Source organism: Vespa velutina, chromosome 4 (genome assembly GCF_912470025.1).
Source record: "Vespa velutina chromosome 4, iVesVel2.1, whole genome shotgun sequence".
Lineage (NCBI taxonomy): Eukaryota > Metazoa > Arthropoda > Insecta > Hymenoptera > Vespidae > Vespa > Vespa velutina.
In genome coordinates this window covers 3,690,075-3,709,615 of record NC_062191.1, presented here as the reverse complement: position 1 = coordinate 3,709,615, position 19,541 = coordinate 3,690,075, and the positions used below count along the sequence as shown (strand labels likewise).

General features: G+C 28.3%; 1 protein-coding gene across 9 annotated transcripts in view; it reads right to left on the bottom strand.

The window, feature by feature from the left end:
* LOC124948416 (zinc transporter ZIP1-like) overlaps positions 1 to 19,541 on the bottom strand; it is a 24,968-nt gene extending 5,427 nt beyond the window's left edge. Inside the window, exons 1-8 of one of the 9 annotated variants that reach the window (XM_047492006.1) lie at positions 19,274 to 19,541; positions 18,743 to 18,757; positions 10,847 to 11,101; positions 10,006 to 10,173; positions 9,223 to 9,384; positions 8,853 to 9,014; positions 8,302 to 8,509; positions 7,688 to 7,814 (exon numbers count right to left, since the gene is read on the bottom strand). In XM_047492006.1, the coding sequence (XP_047347962.1) occupies positions 7,688 to 7,814; positions 8,302 to 8,509; positions 8,853 to 9,014; positions 9,223 to 9,384; positions 10,006 to 10,173; positions 10,847 to 11,031 (1,012 nt within the window). In that variant the 5' untranslated portion in view covers positions 11,032 to 11,101; positions 18,743 to 18,757; positions 19,274 to 19,541. Of the gene's footprint in view, positions 960 to 1,457; positions 2,323 to 2,513; positions 3,017 to 7,687; positions 7,815 to 8,301; positions 8,510 to 8,852; positions 9,015 to 9,222; positions 9,385 to 10,005; positions 10,174 to 10,846; positions 11,102 to 12,619; positions 12,922 to 13,026; positions 13,152 to 15,345; positions 15,768 to 18,742; positions 19,006 to 19,273 lie in introns of those variants that run through there. The other 8 variants (XM_047492001.1, XM_047492008.1, XM_047492002.1 and 5 more) reach the window with 8 other exon arrangements.

Here is a 19,541-nt window from a genome sequence, read left to right as displayed (position 1 = left end):
AATACAACGTAGAGTAAAGTTCCAGCTGCCATTCCTTGAAGTATAGTCGGCGTTGGACCGAGAGTATCGCTGTCATTTTTGAAATGACCAAGAGCTAATCCAACTGCTATACCGATCGGTGTTACCATCGAGAAAACTGTTAAATATCCTAAAGTCGTCCTGGTTGATGCACCGGCAACATAAAGTTCCATACCAACGCAAAAGGATATTACCAATTTATGAGTGGCAATCGCGGCAGCAAGATAAACAACAGAACCCAAGGAAGGTTCCAAGCCTACGGCAAGTCCTTCGAAGATGGCATGAAAAGAAAGTGCCAAAACTGTTAATAAACCTTGAACAGATGTCTTTTTCTTTATAATCGAATGTTTATGCTCGTGATGTTCATGCGATGAATATGCAACTAATTCAGGATCAGATTGATGCTGTCTGATAACATTATCCCCTTGATCTCCAATCTGTGCTGATAATCCAGCTGACGATGAAAGTACAAATATGGCTGGCAATACTTTGTCATCCTTAACACCACAGGTATCTTGTAATCGATGCTGTCTCGATCGTCGATTTAAATTTTCATCATCTTGTCTCAATTCTTCGGTATCGTCTTTCCAAGTGGATGATCTAGTCATTGTTGATACGGTAGTCGTCGAACCATTCGTTGCGGATGTTGTTACACCATTTTGATTGTTACAACGACGTACTGATACTGTCCTGTAAAGTAAAGCCTCCGAGGATTCTGGTTTTCCTGTTAACGCTGCATGCACAGCTTCCTCGACCAAATAAACCAAGAAAAATCCTCCACAAAAGAGTAACTCCGATAAACTTAAAGTTCCCAATGTTGGTAGCTGTCCATTTGATTGATGTCTCTCAACGCTGAGCCGAACTTCCGGTGCTAGGTGTAGGAACGTTGTGAAAAGAAGGACTCCTCCTCCGAAGCAGAGCAACAGTGACGTCAAAAGGCCCTGAAGAGTATTTGCTTAATCTCATTTCCTCGTTCTGTCTCGTCCTTTCTCTCTCTCTCTCTCTCTCTCTCTCTCTTTCTCTCTCTCTCTCTCTCTCTCTCTCTCTCTCTTTTTATCTCCTTATCTCTTTATCTTTCTTCATTAACGTTACACATTATGTATAACATATGTATTAATAATGCATGGAAAATTTCTTTGAAGTATATCCGACGAAAGTTTCGATATCTAACGAATCGAATGAACAAATATCAAGACAATCATTTTTTTTTTCTAATCTCGAGGTTCAATTTTGTAAACGAATGCGAATATATCTCTTCTCATATCTCAAATGTTACGTATATTTGTTTTACTAATTAAATTTTAAAAGTCAGATTTTCTTGTTAACATTCCTCGGAGATTCTTCAGAGAACAACTTGGATAGAGAAGAAAAGAGAAAGAGAGAGGAGAGAGAGACCGAGAGAGAGAGAGAGAAAGAGAGAAAGAGTTACAAAAGCGTACTTGCGAATTTGCTGAGTTATCGACGAAGGAAGATGTTTGCGATGCCGAAGTTGAAGTTGAGTTACTTGAGTTATTGGAAATACCGTGACATCGTTTCTGACGAAATTTCGTTCTACATCGTCCAACCATCAGAGGTAACATACCCAATATAAACGATCCAAATCCAAGACCGATCATGGCACCGATTTTTGCCATCAAAAGAATCGAAGACGTTGTAGTCGTGGTCTCTTCCATTTTTCTTTTTTTTTTTTCTTGTTTTTTTTTCCTTGTTTTTTTTTCCCCTCACGACTCGAAAAAGATGAGATAGAAACTTCAGCGAATGTCGCGTCTGGATTGCATCTAATATCTGCCGTTATTTTTTTCGGTATATCATTATCTATCACTTACCATAATATATTAAAAATGATATATTTCACGTCGAACACATCGTCGATAGTTAAACACTTATTATCGTGACTTTTGAGACGAATTGTTCTCCCGAAAATGACACTCTTCCTTCCTGTATATTATTACACAGATGTTAGCTGTCTCAAATTGTGAACACGATTGCAAATACAATCGAGAGTATTCCGCGAACTACAACGGCTACCCACTTTCACCCAAAGCACTCGTCGTGCTAAACGCAACGTTGATATTTAACTGGACCGTATTTAGTAATAGTAATAACAATAATAATAATAATATTAAACAACGATGCTCAGTCCAACCTGTCTCGTTCCTGTACGAAATTAACATAGAAAAGGAATTTGTTGATCTCAACAGCATCGCCAATTATTTTTTTAGACATCAATTAAATCGATATAACATACATATATATATATATATATATATATACATACATACACATATATATATATATATATATATATATATATGTATATATATATAAACTTTGACGTTAAATAAGAAACGAAAAAATGAAAAAGAACTTTTTCATCATTCTGATATCAGATATTATTATTCTCTTTAATTGTTAAATTAATTAATGTGATTTATTTATTGGAGAACACAAAGAAGATGAGGACGAAGGCGAAGAGAAAGAATAAGAATAAATACACGAAGAAACGTAAATAGTTCCACGCGGCACGGCGTCGAACCGGACACTCAGGGTCTGGATAGGGACTTCGTTGGTCATTCGTATCCCCTCGCATCTTACATAGTCCCACCGAACCGTTTCCTGCCCCCCTCTCTTTCTTCTCTCCCCGCTCTAACTCTAACTATCCCCACCACATTCTCGCTTTATCCGCCACCTTCTCTCTCTTACCGTCTCTTTCTCTCATTCTCTCCTGAGTTCCCGATGCATTCGTATTACGTGTATACGAACTCTCCCCTCTATTTTCCTTTATCCATGTACAGGGTGAGTCAATAATATTATTTGTTAAATGAACAGGTCTCCTTAATGTATTCAACTTACCATGAAATTATTTCTATGTGTTTTTTGATTTGTGCGTTTAATATGTTATATAGATAATTTTTTTTTTTTTCTAATTTATTTTCTTTTTTTTCTTTTTATTCCATTTGATTATCATTGTTTATAATCAGTTTGTGTATACATATATATACACACATATATATAAGTATCTATAAATTGTATATACTTTGCCTATAATTATGGTATATGATTTTATTTAAATATTTCGTTTGATTAAGTCACGTTAATCAAAATTATATAAATATATTCAATACATTTTTCTTCAACATTATAAAAAATGAAATATCGATTATATTATAATGTCGATTTTGACGAACATTTATACGTCACGTTTGGTGTCATTGTATCCTTTTCTCTTTCTTATACCAATGCTCGTTGAAATATTCAATATAGAGAGAAAGAAAGAGAAAGAAAATAAAAGGGTGGGCGTGTATGTATGTGTGTGTTAGCATATATATATATATATATATATATATATATATATATATATGCTAGCTCGCTTTAATGTATCATCTTGCAACGCGTGCAACGCGTGAAATCGGATTCTTTTTTGATATTTTAAATATTCGGATTCGAGTAGCGTTTCTTTCATTTTTTCATCACGAATCATATTTCATTCGGCTTTCGTGCGTTCGTATAAAAAAAATTTTTTGCTGCGTAAATGAAGATAAACATTTTCTTTCTCTCTCTCTCTCTTTCTCTCTCTCTCTCTCTCTTTCTCTCTCTCTCTCTCTCTCTCTCTCTCTCTCACACACTCTCACAGTCTTTCTCTATGCAATGTTGATGTTTAATTGGTCTTATTATTGATATGAAGTTGATGTCCTATTGTTTTCAAAACATGATTCGTTATCACGTTATGTTTACCAGAGACAAATCAATGAATAATCCTCTCGTGTTATAGGAGTTTTCATTTATTCTTAGAAACACGTATCTCCGTTTTCACATTACTTCGTAAACGTTTCAGAAAATCAATATGAATTGTTTAAACATTTGAAAGTTTCGAATGATAATTGTTGTAAAAAAGAAAAAAAAAAAAAGGAAAAAAAAAAGAATTAAAAAAAAAGAATTAAAAAAAAGAAAAAGGAGAAAAGCAATCAAAGATTATCACATAACGTGTATATACATAAATTATACATATTATATAATATTATGTACGGATGAAACATTCTGTGTATGTGTGTACGCGTGCGTGTTTTCATTTGCTTGAACGCGTGTAAAATTCTTTTCGAAGAAATATTACTTCGTTGTATTTGCCTCTTCCCTCCTCCCTTTTCTCTCTCTCTCTCTCTCTCTTTCTCTCTTTCTCTCTCTTTTTCTCGAACTTTCTTTAATTTCGTTTTAAAAGGTCACGAACGGGATTTTCGCGAGAGTTGGTATGTACATACATATATTATGTATGTGTCTGCGTATATGTATGTGTATATGTGTGTGTGTGTGTGTATGTGTGTGTGTGTGTATGTATATAATTACATAGATACGTACTTACTTACGTACGTTGCAAGTAAATCGGTCGAGCTGACGGACGGGTGAAGGTTGTTTCACAGTGAAAGGCAAGCCGGCATCGTTCGCCGGTATAACGCCATCCAAACGCGATGGCGAATCATCGGTATGGAGGAAAAGAAAAAAAAAAAAGAAACAAAAAAGTACGAGATACCATCGTGTGCTATAAAACGTTCGTTACTTTCCTTTACAACCAACATATACTTCCGCAATATTCCTTGGTATTGAAGTTGCTTTTAGTAATCCTTTCGATTAATTAGCAAATGGAATTCTTTTGTTTCAAATCTTATTTCAATTATGTTCAGCGTGATTCTGAATCATACCGACATAACATTGATCATTATTTTTTAATTATTATCGTCCAAATTATTCACGTTTAGAATCGATATTTGTTTTTTTTTTCCTCTCACCTTCGAAATACGAAATTTCTTTCGATTAATAATAAAAGATTGCTATATTTATTGGAACGATATTTTTATACGTTTGGTTAGTATTTTATATGAATGATCGATTAATATTTTTATATACGTATATAATAAAATATCGACGAAAAACTATTGTAATTCTAATAGTTGATTATTTATTTCGATTAAAATATTTATATATTTGTATCGATCATTTATTCTACGAAATACTTCATTACTTCGTTGTATTTAATTAATACGAATGATGATCAAATAATTAGTCGAATAAATAAATTATTCAATCATGAAAAGAAGAATTTCGTCTTTTTCGAAGGGAGAAAATTGGAATTGTGGGATAAATACTAAATGGATCGTAGATGTTCCTAAGTGAGGGGCAAAAATTTCTAGATGATCTTAAAAATCGTTCACTCTTTCTTCTCGAAACTTTTCAGGCTAACTTTCTTCTTCATATTGCAAAACTACAAGACTAAGTGTAAGTTTAGAAAATCATGAAAAAGAGCTATTGATTTTTAAAATCGTCCATGAAGAACATTTGACCCACGTATTAAGAACTTTTGCGGCTTCGTTTTATATAATAATAATATTTTGTTTTAAATCATGTGAAAAACTTATGATTTATTTATCCTTTTATCAGGAATGAAATTAAATTCGCGTGACATGTTAACACATCCTTTCTCTGTTTAACAGGTTAAAAGCAATATAAATTTTATTTTATTTTATTATTATTTTCTCTTCTTTTTTTTTTCTCTAATAAAATATATGTACGTTAACATATATCTAAAATCTCTATAATGAAGTACACGGTTCGTAAATTTAAAACTTTCTACTTTATGGCGTATTTACGAGATGCGATAGAAATGGTATGAATAATTCGAAACGAAATGATTATCTTAGATCGCGTCAACGATATAGCCGGAGTTATTTCGTGCATCTAACGTTCACGTCAAAGTTTCATATATATATATGTATAGTTACTTAGTTATGCATATCACGTTAAGTTATGTCTTAAATCATACATGTCGTTGTTCGTGTTTATTAGCAATGTAAATATTCGTCATTATTGTTTTTCTCAAATGTGTTAGATAACCATAGATGTATTCACGTGATATTTCGTTATTAAATATCTATCTCTAAAATAAAAATATTTAGATATATGAGACGTTGCAACAACAAAAACAACAACAACAACAACAACAACAACAACAACAACAACAACAACAACAACAACAACAATAATAATAATAAGAAAAAAGAAAAAGAAGATGAGAAGATAATTTTGCTGTAGATAAGTAATTTCGTGGGATGTTTAATACAGGAAGCCGCCTATGTATTCGTCAAGGAGACAAATTCGCGAAGTTTGTGTTCGTTAAAACGCGAACGAATATTGGTGGTTGACGACCCACGTTCACTTTCATCGGAGATAATAGCGGAAGGAGTTGAGTGTTCCCGTAAATTCAACGAAGCGACCATTTTCTTTTTATGTCTCTAATGATATGGTGAGTATAAACATAATACTATTGTTGATTTTATTATTTTTCTAATTTGATCTTTCATCTTTAATTATATTACGTTTATGATATATATATATATATATATATAGAGTACATAGACCATAATTATAGAATAAGTAAGTATATATCTATATATATATATATATATTGTATGTTTACTCACATTTATTACATATCAATTAAAATTAAATACTTAAGAGGACAAAATATTATTGACCCCTTTGGTCAGATACAAAGTGCTGCATTAATCTCGTAACACTTTATATAAGGTGCTAAAATGAATGAATCAAATCAACGCGAAAGAACAATTGACGATTCTTCTTTCATTCACTTACCATTCAATGAGAGTAAGATCGTGAAGAAGGCAGCATTCTCTTTAAAGTTTAAAACGACCATACCCAGTTACATACATATGTTGTTGAGTATGCTATATGTACGTTAACGAAATGCATATATTCCGTATAGTGTAATACGATCTGATTTCAAATTCATGAGAGTCAACGATACATTCAAGTATCGAATCTCACATCTATAATTGATCATTAATCGGATTACACGTGCACTTCTACTCACGTGTGTAAGCGTCTTAGGAATTAATCATAATTAATGATTGTCATAGTTTGAAATTAGTTGAAATACAAATAATATTTACACAAATAAAATTTGTATATTCTCTTAACGTCGAACGTTGGCCTTAATGATTCTGACCAGTTAAAAAAAATATATATATATGTTTGTGTGTGTGTGTGTGTGTGTGTAAGTGTTCAACCGTGAAAATTTATTTTCTTTGACTGATAAGTGACTCTTGACCAGCAATTAATTACATATTGACAATCGATAATAGATATAGAGAAAAAAAAGGAAAGAAGAACAAAATGCGATAAAATTTCCGATTTACGCTCTTGCGACTGTCACGAGTCTCGATTAAATAGTAGTAAAGTTCAAATTAAGACGATTATTGATTTTTAATTATGAATCCGGAATAAAATATATATATATATATATATATATATATATATATATACTTACATATTACATCTTCAATCAAGTATACATATACTGAAAACTTAAACAAAATCTCTAACACGATTTTTCTTTTCAAAGGAGAAATTAATAATATTATTAATTAAACGACAGATATTAACTTTAAGTTAGATTTAATTATGTGTCATGGTTTCTACTCGGACTAATTATTAAACGTTTTGCTTCGTATGTTGTATAGGTCGTTATAGTAATCTTCTAGTGTTATGTACCGTGAATATGAATATCCTCGAGTAAAAGTTGTGATTTTTTTTGCAAATTTATTTAAAAAATGATCTTAAATAGTAAATATTCTTATGGAAATAAATATCATGTACTTACTTAACATTTGTAGTCCAAACATTACCAGAAAGCCAACGAGTATCGATAAATATTGACGAAGCCCAGAACGATGTTCTTGTAAAATTTCGAAGAAAACGACGTAGAGAAGTGTGCCAGATGCGAGACCCTATCACAATGAAAGGAAATATTTTTAAACAGACATTCATATTAAAAATTAGAATTTTTTACAATTTTAAATAAAGAAAAAAAAAGAAAGAAAAAGAAAAGGAGAGAAAAAAAAATTTTAGGGTGTGCAAAAAATTACTAGACAGAGAAAGTTATTGGATTTAAAAATTACTAGATAGAAAAGTAAATGGATTAAAGTTATCAATTCGTAAATGATTTTAAAAATCGATTATCCTTTTTCGAGATATTGAATTAACTTTTTTTTTTTTTCCTTTGCACTGTAATGATAATTAATCGTAGAGATTTAAAATTACGGACCCTGATTATGAAATTATAATTCTAACTACAGATGTAAAAAATCTGCCTCGAAAAGGAGTAATTTGTTTTTGATAATCCATTTATAATAAAAAATTTATAATAAACTGACTTGACCCAGTGCATACGATGCAACAATTTGAAGCATGATGCAATTATAGATTCGAACGTACCTGCAAAATTACTGCCAGAGATCCACTTGCAGCTGCACTTTCTCCACCAACAAGTATCATTCCTATTCCGATACCTAAGGGCGAGACTATGGCGAATGTGCAAACATAGATTATCGATAAGTAACGCCGTGTTCTAGCTGCAGTTAATTCGACACCGATGCAAAATGCTATAACGAATTTATGAGCCGCAACTGCGGCGAACATATACCTGAAAAGTAAAATGACAAAATTAATTGAAATAATTTTTTAATTATATATATATATATTTTTTTTTTCTCTACGTTTATACTATTACGTAGATATTACGTAGATATAATTTAATATTAATATTAATTTTCTTCTTCTTTTTTTTTTTTTTTTGTTGAATGACAATTTTGGTATCTCAAAAATTACGTTCGTATATAAAAAAAATATAAATTTAACGAGATACGTCATTAAAATGATGAACGTTAAATTTATATTAAAGATTATTATCCCGTATTACTGTTGAAAATCATCAAAGTATAAATACTTAATTACGATGTACAATGTTATTCCTTGATTATACTTACCAGACATAGCTTTCTGAACTTTCTAAACCAATGGCAAGTCCTTCAAATAATTCATGCACGGACAAACCAAGTACTATCAGTAATCCTCGAAGTGAACTTATTATGAAATCATCTTCGACGTCTATTATCTCGGGTAAATGGTGAGAATGACCATGACTATTTCTATGTGAAAAAAGTAAAGAGTTGAATTTGGAATTCTTTTATCTATGTAATCATTTTTTCTTTTTATTTTAAAAAGCATAGGATAGAATAAAAAAATTATTCATCACAAAATCGTTAAGTGAAAATGAATAATTAGAATAAGATTATATGATATATAGATGGAATAGAGAAAGAAAGGAAGAAGAAACAAAAATAATAATAAACTTACGCATGAGAATGTCCATTTGCATAAGATGATACTATTTGACCATTTTCTACGAGTTCATTTGTACTACGATTCATGTCCGTTTTAATGTCTTTTTCTTTTTCCGACTTTCTTTTTCTTAAATGTGTATGCACCAATTCTTCGACCAAATACATAATGAAGAATCTACAAAGTAAGTAATAATAAATAATATTTTTATAGTCATTATATTATAATAAGTATCGTATTAAAAAACTATCGAATATATATTAAAACATATTAAATACGAGATGGCTCAAAAGTTTTTAAACGGGTCAAAAATTTCTAAATGACCAAAGTAATAATTTTTTTCCTCAAAATCTTTCAGACTTGTAGTTTTGCAAGATAGTTTTACGAGGTAGTTTTATAAGATAGTTTTACAATTCAAAAAAAAGAAAAAAAGAAAAGATTAGTTTAAAAAGACTCGTAAAAGAGTAATTGTCTGAAAAAAAAAAATCACCTAAGAACTTTTAGTTCCCTCCGTATAAAATATAATAAAAATATCAAAACTTTATTGAAATATAGAATCAAAACATTAAATGAAATATAGAAATACTAAACAAAAAAAAAAATATATATATATATAACACCAATTATAAATAATCTTATAAATTATAAAAAAAAAAGATATATCCGCTTATCATACGTTTTCTTTGCGTGAAAATTTTTTTTCTTCAGTTTTTATCACAAGCCTAATGTATAACTCATCTACAATAATTTATGTAAATCGATCTAGTTATAAATTACATTAATTGGATCGTAACATACCCACAGCACGTTAACATCTCAGCCAATGAGAATGTAAATTTCGGTAATATTCCTTCCGCTATAAGATTATTAACACCTTCGGTGACTTCCGGTATCATATGAAGAAACGTTGTACAAAAAAGTATACCTCCACCAAAACCAAGAAGCAAAGCCACTAATTTCGTAGACCTGTACATTGTAAATGCAATGATGAATGATTAAAGAAAATCATTAATATATATATATATATATATATATATATATATATATATATATATATACACACACATATATATATATTTAATACAGGGCTTATTAAAAGTTTCCATTTTAAAAATCAACATTACTCCTTTTCGAGATTTTTTAAGCTAATTTTTTTTTTGTTTTCTTTTTCTTTTTTTTTGGTTTTTTTTTTGTTTAGATTGCAAAACTTTTGATTAAACCTTTGAAACTTTTGGTTATCATACTGTATTATTATTATAATATTTAACCGATCGAGAATTTTTATTCGTATTATAGTGAACAAGTAGATATAAAATCGAAGAATCGTTATTCGTTAACTGGCAAACATCGATATGTCTGTATAAACAGTTTTTAATTTTACATCGATAAGAATATTTACGAAAGGAGAACGTTCTCATATTTGTCTGTTCTTCTCTTTTATATTTTCTCTTTTCTTCATAACGTTGTTAAATAGGATATATAATAAATCAATGAGTGACACGTACGTAATATCGTATATTAAATTTTATATTGAATTTATACGATTTTAGAAAACAATTCCGATCAATTTTATCATCGACATAGAAAAAGGAGTAAGTGAAAATAATTGATGATATTTGATCAATCGATTTTTACTCACCTTGGATTTTGAATATTTCCCGAAGTATTCCATTTTAACCATTTAGCCAATTGCATTGGAAATAGTCCCGTGAGAGTACTGACCAAACATAGAACTACCATAGTTACTGCCTTAGCTATTAATACTTTTTGAGGATCGACATCGTTTGGAACGTGTTCATCGTGATCGTTATTATGGTCAGCCATTTTTTTTTTTCCAATGATCGTTAAATTTTCTTAATTTCAATATCCTTGCTCTCAACGAGAAGTGTTGTTACTGTAAAAATATACAAAAAAAAAATATATATTTTATATAAATTATCTACGAGATATATTTTTTCTTCTTTCCTCTTTTTTTTTTTTTTTTTTTTTTTTTTTTTTTTTTTTTTTTTTTTTTTATTTAATTTTCAAATAGCATAACGATAATAAATTTATACGTATATTCTCGAAGTATATGAATGATTTACAAAACGGCCATACTTTAGAATATAAACTTTCAATTTCATGATTCATCGAGTTAATTTCTCGTTGACATTTCCTTCTAGACTACGACATTATATGTCAACAAAATTACATTATGTTACATTATGTATAATATTTCTCTTAAGAGGTATCAGTACTATAACGTGTCTAATCTTTATTTGTAATTTAATAACAACGGCTTGTCCGTCACGTTTTCTGTAATTATATGTAGTTGTATTATATGCTTTATGCATTTTTGTTACCTGGTCGAATTAAAGAATTTTTCTTTCAGATATCTTTGTTAAAATTTCGTTTTATTCAAGAACCGTATCAGTGATCTATTTTCATTTCATTTTCTTATAGTTCATATAAGAAAAAGAAAAGAATGTTCCTCAAACGTAGTAGAAGAAAAAGTAATAGAAAAAAAAAAGAGGAGCTTTTTGCTTTATTATTATATTAATTTGTAATATTTTATGATATCGACATCGGTCATCTTTGTGAGGTCTTTCAAATCTTCAAGAAAAATTATTCGAGCGTTCAATATCGATCGGGAAATTTTCGCGATTATCTTTTCCGATCGATGATGCGATGTAATTTTTTTTTTCTTTTTTTCTTTTTTTTTCTTTCATTACGATATATTTTTTATTGCATTTGAATAAATGTGATTCGAATCTTGCATGAGTTTTTTTTTTTCCTTGACATAATCGGAAATATTTCATTTCTCTTTGAGAATGATCAATATTTTGCAATTATTAAATTAAAATATTCGATTTAATTTGACGAGAAGAAAATTAATAAAATATATTCGCATTTTATATTACATTAATACCTCAAATGATTAGTATACGAAATTATTTTTTAAATATAATGAAAAAGTTCTTTCACAGTGTCAGTAATAATGGAATTTGTTTAGTAGTATAAAGTATAAAGTTTCTTCGACGTCTGCAAAAAATGTTTCCATTTATTTTTAGTAAGAAAAATACACGTCAGAGATCACACTGATTATTCCAAAAAAAAAAAAAAAAAAAAAAAAAAATTAAAAAAATGAAAAAATAAAATATAAAAATAACGTTACTTTTTAAAATATAATATTTCATATAAAATCTTTTCTCCGTGAAAAATTTCCAAACGTTTAATTGCATCGATATAATATATATTTTATATATTATTTGTACAATGTAATTAGAAATCCGATAGAATTGTTTCTTTTCAATTTTTTTCTTTCCCTCTCTCTCTCTCTCTCTCTCTCTCTCTGTCTCTTTCTCTCTCTTCTTTGTCCTTTCTTTCTTTCTTTCTTTCTTTCTCTCTATCTCACACACACACACATACTCACTGATGGATTTATCTTTCAAGTGGCCCAAGACGATACAAATTTTGGATACGTCTATAAATTTTGATACGATTAAAATAAATCAATTATTCCAAATTTATGTAAATCCGCCACTGCTCTTTTCTCTCTCTCTCTCTCTCTCTCTCATTCTTTTATTTTTTTTATTTTTGTTTTCACTTTTCTTTTGGATTAGTATTTTTTGTAATTCTACGCCATTGAACTCGACACACTGTTAAACTTTTGCACTTGATTTTCAGTATGATCATATATATGTTTAACTACTTATCAGTTCTGTGAAACGATGTACTAAACGGATAATCTTTTATAATCAATGATATATATGTATAGTATATATATATATATAATAATATATTATATATGTCACAATATATAGTTTGATATTGCCTTACGTGATCTTTACAATCGTCTTTGTCGTCGTCGTCGACTTTGTCGCGATAACGGGCCCCCTCCCCCCGAATAGAAACGCGGCTGATGTTGCTTTAAGTCGCGACCACACGTGTACAACATCGTTTAGAACGTTGTCTCTTTATATAAGCTTCCTACGTATAAGTATGTATGTATGTATATGTCTCGATGTTCGATGTAACGCACATCTCAACATAGAACGAATAAAATTTCTCAAATACTCGAAGCACGATAGCTATCGCATTTTAATTTAAAAGGATTATAAAACGATTAATTTTTCATTTTTATATTTTGCTTTACATAAAACGCGATCCAATAGAAAACAAGTAAATCGATTAAAGAGAGAAATAAATAAATAAATTGATAAAAAATAACGAAATAAAGATAGAAAAGAAAAGAAAAAAAAAAAAAAAAAAAAAAAAAAAAAAAAAAGAAAAAGAAAAATGTAAAACAAAATAAAAATACGTAATTGACATAATCGTCTTTTTATCATTTATCGTCAAATGGCAAAGTTTTTTTGCGCGTTTCAAAAATTATTATGTTATATATTTAAATATATGAAACGGCGATTATAAGATCCAAGTAATATATTTTTCATTTTAAGAATATATTTTGACATTTGATCTTGAATTATTTGAAAATTATTTGTTTATACGATGACGAGTATAGAAAAAATGAAAAAAGAAAAAAGAAAAAGAAAAAAAGGTGAGTATATTTTTATTCTTGCAAAAAAAAAAAAAAAATAAATAAATAAATAAAAAAGAAAGCATAATTCTCTTTTCCGTAAAAATTTGAAAATTGAAAATAAAGCGCGCTAGATAAAAAATATATTTTTTTGGAAATATCTCAAAATGATTTGAAACTCTTCATTGTACACGGAGGTATGTATCTTTATACGTTCGATCATGTTATAAAAACTAATAGATGGAAAAAAAATAGTAAAAACAATTGTAATCGTAAAAAAGTAAACACCGTGACTGTTATTATTTTCTTCTTTGTTGTTATATTTCTTTTCTTTTTTTTCTTTTCACATTCCACTTAATGCTTGGATAGTTAAGTCTTTGTCAGACTTCTTTTTCTTTTTCTTATTTCACTTTTTTTTTTTTATTTTTTGTTTTTTATTTTTTTAAATTAATTCATTACATCCGGTTGTTTATATTCGAAAGAAATGAGATCGTTCATGGCAAATTCGATTGTGATCCTTCGTAAAACTGACTCTCGTATAGTATACATAATTATGTATGTATGCGTATATACGTAGGCGAGAAATGAATCACTCATCGTACGCGAGTGGAATATACAATACATACATATATACATATGAATGTATATAGATATGTATAATCGTACATGCAGGATATACGATTAGTGGAAGATACGTATATTCAATTATGGTCTCCAATCTTCATGACGATTTTTCAAGAAACAATTTAACCTATTGATTCCGATAATAGTTTTTGTTCGATCATTAAGATTTATCGATCCAATTTAAGCCATCATGATAATAGTGAAAATTATTTTCCATCCGGCATTTAATATAATGCAATTGACAATTTGAATGAGTATCTTATTTAAATTTTTATTGTTTAAAACGTACGTACGTTTGTTTCGTCAAATTTATGAAGGAGGTCATAAATAATGACGAAAGTTATGAACTTTGTTAGATTAATATTTTGATAGACGAGTAAAAAGTTCCTAAGTGAAACCGAAAAATCAATTATTCCTTTTCAAAGCTTTTAGTTAAATTTATTCTTTTATTTTACTGACCTCGTATACAAGATATATTTACATACAATTATCATACTTAATTTAAATAGATAATAAAGAAAGAGAAATAGATAAATTAATTTTTTGGAAAAAAGACAAAAGGAATCATTGTCAAATGTTGTCAATGTCACAAGTAAAAATTTCTAAAAACTGATCTCCTTTTGTGTAAAAAAAAAAAAAAAAAAAAAAAAAAGAAAAAAGGAATAAAAAGAAAGAAAAAAAAAAACAGAAAAAGGGAAGAAAAAAAAAAGTAAAGAAGAGAAAAAAATAAGTACAACAAATGACAAGGAATAAAATATAAACACATATTGCTTAACACAGGATGCCTAGATTCTCTTTCCTTTGATATGTAAATTTTTCACGACCGTACTAACGAAATGACGTCAATTTATGACGCCTCTATTGAATTCGTTCGCAGGGGAAAAAAAAATCGCGGCAAACGTGAAGATCCAAATAGGATAAAAGGAGAGGGAGCCTTCGATAATTCTGCAATACCGATACCGAAAGAATTCGAATGTAGTGAAAGTATTACTTACGTATTACATGTGCCTTCAATGGGGAAAGGGAAAAAAAAAGGTATTTACGGAGAGAAGGGAGAATGACTTTTGTATAGCCTAAGGCATACATAGATGACATCCATCTATGTATATATGTACTAAGTCTTAGCAGACACGAAAGATTTCCTCATTGAGAATGTACATATTCATATAACAAACATTTTTGTTTATCATTCTTGTTGCGTTAGCACAGCTGCTTCCATCTCTTTCGTTAAATTTTTTTTCTTTTTTTTTTTTTTTGCTTCTTCTTTTTCTTTTTTCTTTTTTTATCTTATTGTCTTCGACACTTTCCTCAAAGAATAATGTATCATATTATGCAGAAATAGCTTTCCTCGAATATGAAACGTACACACCTGAATAGACGATAGCACGTGTTTAAATTTTTGTTTCCTCTTATAATCACATTCGACAAACTGCCGTATTTCAAATCATATATATGTATATATATATATATATATATATATATATATATATGTATCTATAGAATGTTTTTCAAAAACTTTTAAATTTCACGTATTCCTTGGACATATTTATGTAAATGGATACTCTTTATGTATGTGTATATATATATATACATATATATGCAGATACTTATATAATACTTCTATACTACATATTAAATAATACTGTATATAAAATTCTATATATATATATATATATATATATTCTAAAAGTTTTATCAATACTTTAGAATTCCAGGAGCGTGTATCGATGGGATTTTTCTTTTTTTTCTCTTTTCTTAGCTTCTTTCTTTTTTTAGACTCTCTCGAAAAGTTTTTACGAACTTGGAGAAGAACTGATCTATATTCAATAAAAAAAAAAGAGTTGTGTAACATTTCAAAAATAATTTTGTAATAATTAATAGGAAACTGTCTTCGTTTCTTCGAATTTTCGAATATAAATAGATAATAGTTTACCTTGAAATAATTTATATATGTATATAATCGTCTATTTGCATACAATCTATTATTCTTAGATTCTTTTTTTTTCCTCAAGAGATTAAAAAATACATTAAATTTCAATTAGAAAGATAACGTGGAAAAAAGAAAAATCCCATCCGATTTAGAATGACGTGGATAGATAATTATTATATAGTGTCTAATCGAAGTCTTCTAAAAGAGGAGGAGTTTTTGTTCGTTTAAGTTTTCATTATTCATTTGTACTGATAATTTGACACGCATGATATAAAAGGAAATTTTCTATGATGCAATAAGGTATTTGCACAGTATAAAGTGGATTTAGAATTACTACTGAAATTTTGTTACGCGCAGAAATATCTTTTTCTTTTTTCTTTTTTCTTTTCCATCCAGCAAAATTTACGTTAGCACGATAATGTGGACTTTTTTATCATTATACGATTTTACGATTACCAAATTGTATCTTTTCTTTTTTTTTTCTATTTTTGTTCTTTTCCTTTTTTCGTTCTTATTTATCGTCTTAAAAACCTGTTCTATTTTATAAAAGAAATTCAAATATTTTTATTTTAGATATTTAATTTTCATAGATTAAACTTTATAGACTAGACTCAATAGTTTTACATTTTTAGAAATCAAAATTTTTTTTAAAGAATAAAAAAAGTTTAACCGGAAAAAGAGTAAAAAAGATATATATATATATATTTTTTTTTGGTTCATCTATTAACTTGGATTCGTTTAATAATTTTTGATGACTTCTTGAAAATTCACTTAGGAACTTTTTTGACTCACCCTGTATATACTTTATTAGATTTGTTTTTTTATTTATATACTATATATTTATTCATTTTTTATATTTGTATTATTTTTATTTTTATGCACTATTATTTATCTTATCGCAGTTTTTTGACGTGCAGAATTACAATAATGCATGATGACATTCATTGAATTAAAAATAATTCATTCATTCATACACACAAAAATATACAACTATCTTTTTGTTAGCTCACGAGTGGAAACATGTGGAGCATGACGCGATGTCAAGAACTTACTGAAATGATGAGGAAACGTATATCAAATTATTGAAAATAACGTAACTTTAATTGTAAATTACGTTAATTAACAGCAAAGTGAAATATCAAATTTAAAAAATTAATTTACTTTAAAATGAAAATCAATTAATTTTAACTTATGAATTGTACAGTATTGATGATGATCGATTAATCGAATTGATCTATCATATAGATTGTTTTTCTTTTCGTTAAATTTATCATCATATGCATATATTTTAATTTCGAAAAAAATCAATGCTTGTATTTTTATCCAAGCATAATTGCTGATACTTAAAATTGTTTTCTTTTTTTTTTTTTTATTTTTTATATATAACAAAAACAAGAAATTGTATTAAGCGCCACTATATTTTTTCTTTTTCTTTTATTTATTTATTTTTTTTTCTCCTAAAAATATTGACTGATACTTTAAATCATACTTCATATCTCATTTAGTCATACATCGTTAAGAAAAGAAAAAAAATTTTTTGTTATTCAAATGTACCCATACATGCATTTTTTTGTAATTGCACCTGTTAAGTACTTATTGATTGATAATTTTTCAAATTATTTAGATGAATCATTGATCTATCTATAAACTTTTGCCTAGCACTGTACTATATATATATATATATGTACTAGATATATATATATATATATATATATATATTGTTGCCATTTTACTTACAAATTACAGATCGAACAATTGATTTAATTTGAATATGTTGAAATAAGAGTCATTTCGAAGATAATTATTTGTATTTTCTGTTTGGTCGTTCATTACTATATTTTCTCAATGTTCGATCAAAACGAACATTGAGAAATATGATAGAATATATATAATACGTGAAAATATAAGAACAAAAAAGAAATGATGTACGAAATATTTATCCTCTTACAAAAAGTGCATATAAAATTTTGATACATATTTTTACAAGGAAATGAAGAATTTGCACGTGCTAATTCGACGAATAATTTCAAAGATACGTAATGCATACATAATTACAATATGTATACAATATATCGCAAAACAATTCGTTTTCTTCTGTTTAAAAACAGAAAAACTGTTCCGGGTTAAAAAAAAAGATTAAACAAAAAACAAAAATATCGTCAACCTCCAAAGAAATAAAAAAGAAAAAAAAAACATTTTTTTCAACGAAGAACACATTCATATTACCAATGATTTTTTGTATGCCATAAAAAGACATGGTAATATATATATATATTAATAAGACACCACATATAAATATACAATACATATATACACACACATACACACACATATATACACACATAAACAAACACATTCATATTATTATTGTCAATCACAAAGAAAAAAAAAAAAAGCAATATGTTGACAAAACTTAACGTACTCATAAATAGAGAAATAATGGATGAAAATTTATCACTTACATATATAATAGATCACTATTACGGTGGTGGTGGTGATGGTATCGGTGTTATTGGTAGTGGTAGTAGAAGAAGAAGAAGAAGAAGAAATAAAAGAAAAACCAATAAGAAAATATAAAAGTCGTAATAATTCTATAATATAACTTAAGTTGTTTACAATATCAGCGATGACCCATGTCAAGTGAAATAGAAATAGAAATAGAAATGTAATGGGTTGGAATAAAAATTTATATATATGTCTATATACGGATACATATACACTCACACACGTACATATATATATATATACATACATATATATATATATATTTATATACAAATATAAATATATGTATATAAATATATAATGTTGAGTATGATTGATCTTTTTTTTATCGATCGTAAACTACATATATATATATATATATATATATATATATATATATATATATATATATATATATAATCGTAATAAAAATGGTAAAAGAGTTGATGACGGATAAATCGCGGTATCGACCGACACGGACGAGATCGAGAGACGAAGTAAACGCTTACGCGTCTTGTGTATGCTTGTTCGCTCACTCACTCGATCGCTCGATCGTTCACAACACTCGCGGAGTTCCCAAGATCGGCCGAGGACGACCAGCCTGTTTTAACTCGTGCTTTACGTCTACTTCTGTTCTGTTCTGTTCTGTTCTGTTCTGTTCTCTTCTCTTCTTTTCTCTTCTCTTCTCTTCTCTTCTCTTCGAAAGAGAACTCTTTGCAAGTGGAGACTTCGAGTTTGATCGTGCGCGACGTATATTCTCACGTTTCTTTTCAACGA